The following is an 8,697-nucleotide window of genomic DNA, read 5'->3' on the forward strand; positions in this document are numbered from 1 at the left end:
CCCGATTCATGTTCAGACATATGTCCATTTGTGTAGTATATTTTGAAATAGCTATGTGCATGCCCAGAAGTGGACATTACACCAATGCATGCAATTGCATTCAATACATGTCCGACACTTACAACTGCCTAAGACCTGAGAGGCGAACGGGGGAGGGAAGGGTTGGACTAAAGGTGGGCCATGTATAGTAAGGGTGTTCTGACCCAGATGCCGCTGATTCAAGTCTTATGTTTCTCATACGTACATTTAGTTTATCCTGTATCATTTACACCTACTACAGGGCTGGTGTTAATGCTGACTGATAGTGATGTCTGACATGGCATAGTCTTTGAATTAAACAGTACATGTTTGTGACACAGAACAACTGTATGCAACTAAAATAGACTATAAAATTAATGGTATGTACAGTACGAACTGAAATCATCTTTTAAAAAAAAAAAGTAAATATATCTATAAATTATTATACTATTAAGAGGGTCATTCCATGTCAGTTCAACCAGGGTTGTCCACCACCCATCTCAGATTTCTACGAAAAAATTTTAGTTGAGAGAGGATGTCAAAACAACTATTTCTGCCAAATATCTCGGCTGTTTGACAATTAGTTGATTAAATATTGATTTTTCAATTTATTAAATAATTTACTAATCGTGGCTTCTTTATCCAGTTTGTTTGAAGTATTACGGGTTTTTATTAAGGAATCAACACAAAATTTGGACCCCTAAGGTAACTCTTCCTCCCGAATCCAAAAATTCAAACCAAATTACTTTATCTGCCTCATGTTTTGCGTTACGGCAAAAACACACGTTTTTCGAATAAAATTTAAAACGCTAGATTCAATTGACATTAGGGATCCCATTTTTTTGTGGGTGTTTAAAAAAGGTATAAATTACTACCACAAAAAAAAGTGGAGAAAAAAAATAATGAATTTGATGCTCGATTACTGCTGTACAGCATGCATAATTTATACATTGTTAAAAACCATACCAAAAAAGTGAACTAAACTAAATGTTTTTTGAGTAAATAGTAATATGGCAGTCCGTATATAAAAGACTACCAAATGAGCAGCTGCCATGATTGACTCTTTCTGTGTCTCCCTCTCTTTCTCAAGAAAGTTTCAGTTTTGGCCTCTCTAAAGGGAATCCCCTTACCATCAGTTTCTGTTTTTCATTTCCTGTATGGGAGTTTTATCCCATTGCCTCAGTTTAGTTCACTTTTTTGGTATGGTTTTTAACAATGTGTAAATTATGTATGCTGCACAGCAGTAAACGAGCATCAACTTCATTATTTTTTTTCTCCACTATGAAAGAGAGTACCCGGCTGATTTTTTTTGTGTTAGTAATTTATACCTTTTTTAAACACCCCCAAAAAATGGGATCCCTAATGTCAATTGAATCTAGCGTTTTTAATTATATTCGAAAAACGTGTGTTTTTGCCGTAACGCAAAACACGAGGCAGATAAAGTAATTTGGTTTGGATTTTTGGATTCGGGAGGAAGAGTTACCTTAGGGGTCCAAATTTCGTGTCAATTCCTTAATAAACACCCGTGATACTTCAAATAAACTGGATAAAGAAGCTGCGATTAGTAAAATATTTAATACATTGAAAAATAAATATTTAATCAACTAATTGTCAGAGAGTTGAGATATTTGGCAGAAATAGTTGTTTTGACATCCTCTCTTAACTAAAAAATGTTCAAAAAAAATCTGAGATGGGTGGTGGACATTTCATGTTTTTTTGGGTGATCTGATGTGAATGACCCAAGAGTTCTTAATTTTTTGTTAAAAAAAATATTTGTAAAGATTTCAGATGTGAGCTTTTTTGTACTTGCGTATGTGCGTTTACTGCAGTCTGTTCTATGTGTTTACTTATGGCAAGTTCTGTTTAGTCAGACAATACTTGCACCCAGATTTAAATTGAAATGTATCTTGAGATTGACACTTTGGGGTATATTTACTATGCGAACTGCCAATTCCCGGCACTTTGAAGGCATTTTTTAAAATGGCAATTTTATTAACCCGATGGTCTTTGTCTGTCTGTAATAAAATTGCTCTTTGAAGAAAATGCCTTGAAAACGCAGAGAATTGGCAGTTGTAAGGAAATGGCACATAGTAAATATATCCCTTTTGTCCTCATTCTCACACAATGCAGCAACTTCATTAAAGCTGCCATTGCTGTTTAACCTATCAGGCAGCCACAGAGATAAAATTAATAACAGATGTAGCAAGAAACTCGTGGTGTTTTTTTTGAATGAAACAACCAGTGATTTAATTGAACTTTATTTAAATGTGCTGACCACACTGGCTACGATATGTAAAATTGATAGAGATCCAGAAGTCATATTATAGATCCTAGGCAGTGTGGGATCTATGAACACCACTATGAAGGAGGCTGATCTTACATCAGCCTCCTTCACAGTGGATAGGAGAGAGCAGAAGGTAGAAAATAGAAGCACAAATGGTAGAAAATAGGGGGGTGAGTTTTTGGGAATATTGCATTTTTAGGAAGCGGTATATCCTAGCCCTACTAAAGTGAGGAAGTTCAAAACAGGCTAATAATTGCCCATATTCGCCCATGGTTGGTGAGTTCCCAGTTTACACAACAAATTCATTAATTAATTGAATACTGGACATTCTCCCTTACATACCTTACTGGGAATTAAATCCAGCGGCAAAGATTCCATCTTTTATGGGATTGTCATTCATAGATTTTGTGGGGGGGTATGTTTACATTTATAAGCAAAATGGTTATTTCTTTTTTAAGTCTCCTAAAATAGCAATTTTTGGTTTAATATTACCTACAGTACTAGATAATTTATTGAGACAATATATGATTAATCCTATTACCCTAGTCATAGTTTGTACCTCAAGTCTGGATGGCTCCCTTAGGACCAGACTTCCGGGTGTGGGTACACTTGGTAATGAATCCATTACTCATAAATGCTTCACTCACTCTACCAGACACACCTTAGCTAAATTTGAACAGATCTGCACTAATTGGAATATTGGAGTAGGGTGTCCATTTTTTTGTGACCCAGGCTTTAAGCTCATTTGCCTTTACTTCAAAGTTGCTGTTTTATTTTGTTTGTCATGTATACACTTTGATAGTGAAAGTGCTAATTAAGCTTAGTGATTAATACAAGTCCCTCCATTGGACTAGACAAAATTATTATGACAAGGGTAATATCAGGAACACTCTGGGAGATAGGATCCTCTGATTAGCTTAGATTGGCACTACTCTTGCCTGGGGTAGGGAGTCTAACAAGACGCTGGTGTTCACCAGGAATCCCCTCAAGGGATTATTGACTTTGTGGCAAGCACTATGCAGGCTGCAGTCCCTGATGTGGGTCGTAAGCTTAGTCTGAAAAAGCAGAGAGACTGGATTGGCAAAAAGGATGTACTGAAAAAACTGGAGTACGTACCTGGACAAAGAGCCACAGCAGTTTGAGCCACTGGAATGAGGAGTACAATCAGGTTCCAGGGAAGCAGTAGAGTTCATTGAGATAACCTGGAGAATAGCCGACATTGGAAGGCATATTCCCAAGTGAGAGATCTAGAGTACACCATGCTAATGTCCAAAAGATAGAGGATGAGCATTACTTGTTCCATACTTCCTTTTAACGGTCTTGATTTCAGTCCTGAATTTAGGCTTTACCCCACTGTCCCGCACGGGGACTTGTTTGTCCCATGGGTGGGAATGTTGGGGGGAATGGAGAGAGCTAATGGGCAGCCCATCAAGCCCATCAAGACATGACCTGGACGCTTATCCTACTGCCATGGACTTGCATGTTGGGAGGTATGTAATACTATATACAACAGCAGCAATGTAGCAATCAAAGATACATGCTCTGACAACCTAAAGGTACACAGAGCAAATACAAATACCTTAGCCGAATGAACGGGGGAGGAATGTATCATGTGAACGTTATTGTGAACACATCTATGTAAGAAGAATGGTGTGCATCCATATGGATTCCCCAGATGGCTAAGCGGCATAGCAGTGGTTGACATCAGAGAGAAAATCACCTGGAAACTGAAACAGTAAGTCTGCAGCATGACAAGTAATAAGGTGGACAGAATACTAGCTTATAAACTAAGAAGAATCACAACCAGAGATCAAATTTATTCCATTAAGGATCATAAGCGGAACACAGTACACATCTCGGATTCCATAAAACTGCTTTTTCAGGATATAATAATGTATATACAACATAGAGAACCCTAGCCAGTGTAGGGGGACAGACGGTTCCTTGGTCTTTCTCTGGTGTTGCTAACTCCAGAACACTACCCCACCAAGAGCCTACAGTACTTAGACCAAGGTGGAGGCACTGCACAAAACTGAACACAGGCCAAAGAGTCCATTTGCAGACAGGACACACAAAGATTAGTACACACACCCTAGCCGTGGAAAGGGGGGGGGGGGGGTGTTAGATGATCTATTTTGTAGTGTCAGATACAATACTGCTATCAACCATATTAAAATGCATAATGAATGTGTGGGACGTTGATCTTGAAAAGGTATACACAATAAATGTTGGTAGTCTATTAGTAATAAGGTCCATTAATGAAAATAAGGTGGCACATGCCATTAAACTAAATAAAACATTGTTAGGCACAACACACACAACAAGAGGGCATGCCTATGTCACATTGGGTATGCCATGTTCCCCCCAGGATGTTCCTAGAGCTTTGAAAGTATTGGGCCACCCCCAGTCCCCTTCCCTCCTCTTAAAAAAACTCAATGCCACGCACACCAGCCATGCGTATACAGGGCATGGAAGGGGCATCCATTAGCAGAGCACTTCTCCCATATGTCTTGGAATTGGGACAAAAATATTGATCTGCAGGACTGTCCCACCTAAATGGGGACAGTTGGGAGGTGCGGATTTATTCATCTGTGTTTTTTCATGATACTGAGGTGTGGAAGCATTGTATGCTTCCCTAAAGTAAATTATATTATTTTACCAATTTCAGAATAGATTAACACAAATATTTAATTATATTACTTGTATTACATTGTATTATTACAAATGAAAACTAATCTCTTATTATTTTTAACTTTATTATTTATTATTATATTTATTTTTTTAACCTACGGCAATTTAATATTTACTTGTATATCAACTTGGAATGTATAATAAATGTTATATTTAATGTTAAAATAAAAAGGTTTTAAAGCTGAATTTTAAGATTGTATTATTGAAATGTTATTACATTTTGCACAATTTCACAATAATGCAGCGCTAGGATCTATTTTGAATCCTGCATAATATATGTTTATTGTATTTTGTATTATGTTTGATTTGCTTTTTTGTCATTTTTCAAGGTAATTGTCTGGGGAGACTATGGCCGAATGGATCACAAATCTTTCATGGGTGTTGCACAGATTCTCCTGGAAGAACTTGATCTGTCCAGCGTGGTGATTGGATGGTATAAGTTGTTTCCGCCTTCGTCATTGGTGGATCCAACATTGACACCCCTTACTCGCAGGGCTTCCCAATCATCTCTTGAAAGTTCAACAGGTCCTCCTTCCATTAGGTCATAATGAACTGGAAGGAAGAGTTTAACCTGATGTAATCACAATGTTAATGCCCAATAAAAGAATAAGAATGATATATTTACATGATCAAAAGCATTGCTGGAGACAGACAATCATTTATTTTTTTGCCTGTAGTAGTGATCCAAAAAAGATTTGAAAATGAGTTTTATTGGTAGAGAAAAGCAAGAATATAAGTACTGTAAATGAATATACAGTTCAGCACTATTGGGAGTCACACATGCTCAGTGGGATGCTAAGGGTGACATTGAATTACAAACTGGAAGCTTTCACTCTGTTAGAAATGTTTGTGATACATTTTTACAGACCATAAGCAGTGTTATCATATTGGTATTTCAGCATATTTTATACTTGTTAATTCCATAATTTTTTTTATAATGTGTTACTCTGCCAGTTTCATAAAAGCATTTGTGATAATTCTCACATAACGCTTTTTGTCCTTTTTTATTGATTTCTTAAAAGCTGAGCATTGCAAAATTGATGATGATTATAGTTCTGTGTAATATTCCCCGCTGCCTGAAATACTGACAGTGACTTTGAGAAGCACTGCTATGTAGTGCTGTCCTATTATTACTGACATTGCTTTTTTATGTAGTGTTACACAACCTGGAACCAGAGAGGTATTTTATGTATTATACTGCATGCTGCAATTACATTGGAGCACAGCAATTGTCTGCACTAATCCCAATATTCCGGCACCAAGGCTAGGAATAAATGCAGATGCTGCAGTGCAGCAGTCACATTAAGCAAAACCCTTTATAACATCCAAGTGCACCAAAATGCATCTTTGTTCTTACATGAAGTGAATAACACTACACAATTGCTTTGGATGCAACAGCTGTCATTATTTCACTCAACTAGGAAGGTTTATTTGCCAACATTTTATCATACAATAGCTTGATTAAAAAATGCCAATATGTTTGTGTTATTTCTATGGGAAACCATGGAATATTTCTTCAGTATGTGGAATAAAGGATTGCTTAAAACTATTCTTTACCAAAAATACCGAAAAAAAAATAATTACAGGATAAAACATTAAAAAAAAAATTGTTCCACTTTTATTTTGTAAACTTTGTATTGTAGTACAAATTTATGGTTTTAATATTTTCTTTTATATTTTGCTTTGTGCATGGGAGAGGTTTGAAGTTGTCTGTTTGCAACCAATGGTGAGGCTGCTGCAAGAGATTTCATTCCTTTGCTATTTACAAATAATGTACTGTCTGTCCTATTTTCGTTTTGCCATCAGCCAATCGCTATATTTGTTTCTATGTATAAATTGTATATTTTACATCCCAAAATACTGACCAGTGGTGGGGATGAGCATATGACACTTTGAGCTGTACCCAGGCCTCTATGATTTGTGTCACTTTAGACACTGGTATCTGTCCTGGGTAGAGCATGGTATGAGCTGTTTAAAATTTACTGGAAATTCCAGTTGAAATATTCTGCACTTGCTAATATTTTTATCAGATTTTCGTTTACATTTGTTTGAGATTGATGCAAGCACAAAGCTTGATTTTTTAACGCAAAATATTTTTCTTTTTTGTGGGAGGGGGAAAGAAAGCAAACCCTTACTTTTCAATTAGCATTTTATTTTTTTTATTTTTTTCTTTCTTGGCCTTGAAATTCCTTGTGATCTCTGTACATGTGCTATGAGCTGCAGACATTGGTATGTTTCCTTCTTCCTTTGGGCCATTTGATTTTGTGATCACACGAGTAGAGCAGCATGACATGGAGATATTCAAAGCTGCATGCACGTTTTGTAAAAAAAAGAAAAGAGACAAAAATGGTTATTTAATAATGTGTGTTAGTTCCACATAGGCCAGCTTGTATGTTGCATGTACTTGTACAGTTTGCCCGTAATAATAATGACATAATCAAGAAATCTAAGCCATCCATTTTTCTTATAGACATTTTGCAGGTTTGTACCAGACTAAGTGTGTTAGACTGGTGTTCAATGCCTATAGTCGGACATTATTTTTTACCCTATGGAAACGTAATGTAGTACGGACCAAATTCCTTATGATAAATATTTTGGTGTAAATTCCTACTGTGGGGCTGTAACACATGTAGAAATTGTGTACACACTAGGTTTTGATTCATAGACATACTGCCTGCACCAAGTGAATTATTTATTGTTAATATACAGGCTGAAACCATTATGCCCATATTTCTGTAGGGCAAACATAGGTTACTGCTTGACCTGCTGAGCAGGAACAACTGAAGCACTGGTGCACTAATAGATTATGTGTCTTAGTGGCCAAAACAACTGAACTAATTATAATTGGGTAGTATATTTCTATTTTGACCACTTGTCTTAACACTCCCCTGTGCTTTTAAATAAACTTCCAACTCATGTTATGTAAACATGTTTAATAAAATTTACTTTTCATGTCCATTATTGTTGTCTTTTACTTTAAGTATGCGCAATGACCTCTGAACCTTGAAAGGAACGCTAAGAAGACCTCATTTTCTACCATCATTAACGGGTACCTATTGTTAAATGTCATTTTAAATATGTTGTGAGCACTGATAAATAGAACACTAAGGGATTGGTCTTACATAAAATAAAATGTTGAAAATATACAAAAGTTTATTTAATAATAGGAGTAAATAGGATGAATGCTGTATCCAACTAATATCAATTCCTGTGGGTTACAAAACATTCATGTTATATGCACCATATTATTGAACAAGCCTGTTAGTTCTCGCTTTTCTACAACATCTTTCCTTATACATCTGCATTCCTTTGACTTGGTGCTATTACCGGTATTTCAGAAGACTTTAGAAAATCTTTTGCGATATAACCATGGCTATAGCCTATGAGCACCCCAAAGGGAAAGGTATATTTGTATGTGGTATATATACAAAGACATGAGATGGGCCTTACGCATGCAAAAATGTTAAAACATAGTAATGTAGGGATAAAGGTTGAGGTAAGGGAAGTTGTTTAAAACAGAAAAAGACCTGTATATTTTGAATTTTAATTGATCTATATTTTACAGTTTTGTAAATAAAATGTTTATTATGTAGTTTGATTAATAAAGTAATATATACCATTAAAACTATTCTGCAAAACAGCTTTATATTTTTAGTATATACCATACTGGACTGGCACAACCATTATAACCTTCTTATGGACTC

At 36.0% G+C, this 8,697-nt stretch overlaps 1 protein-coding gene across 13 annotated transcripts in view; it reads left to right on the forward strand.

The window, feature by feature from the left end:
• The window catches only part of RIMS1 (regulating synaptic membrane exocytosis 1), a 244,091-nt gene extending 236,140 nt beyond the window's left edge, over positions 1-7,951 (forward strand). For all 13 annotated transcript variants that reach the window (XM_075202609.1, XM_075202610.1, XM_075202602.1 and 10 more), the window contains one exon: positions 5,323-7,951. In XM_075202609.1, the coding sequence (XP_075058710.1) occupies positions 5,323-5,541 (219 nt within the window). In that variant the 3' untranslated portion in view covers positions 5,542-7,951. The remainder of the gene's footprint in view (positions 1-5,322) is intronic.
• The last annotated feature ends 746 nt before the right edge of the window (positions 7,952-8,697 follow it).

This window comes from Mixophyes fleayi, chromosome 3, assembly GCF_038048845.1.
Source record: "Mixophyes fleayi isolate aMixFle1 chromosome 3, aMixFle1.hap1, whole genome shotgun sequence".
NCBI lineage: Eukaryota > Metazoa > Chordata > Amphibia > Anura > Limnodynastidae > Mixophyes > Mixophyes fleayi.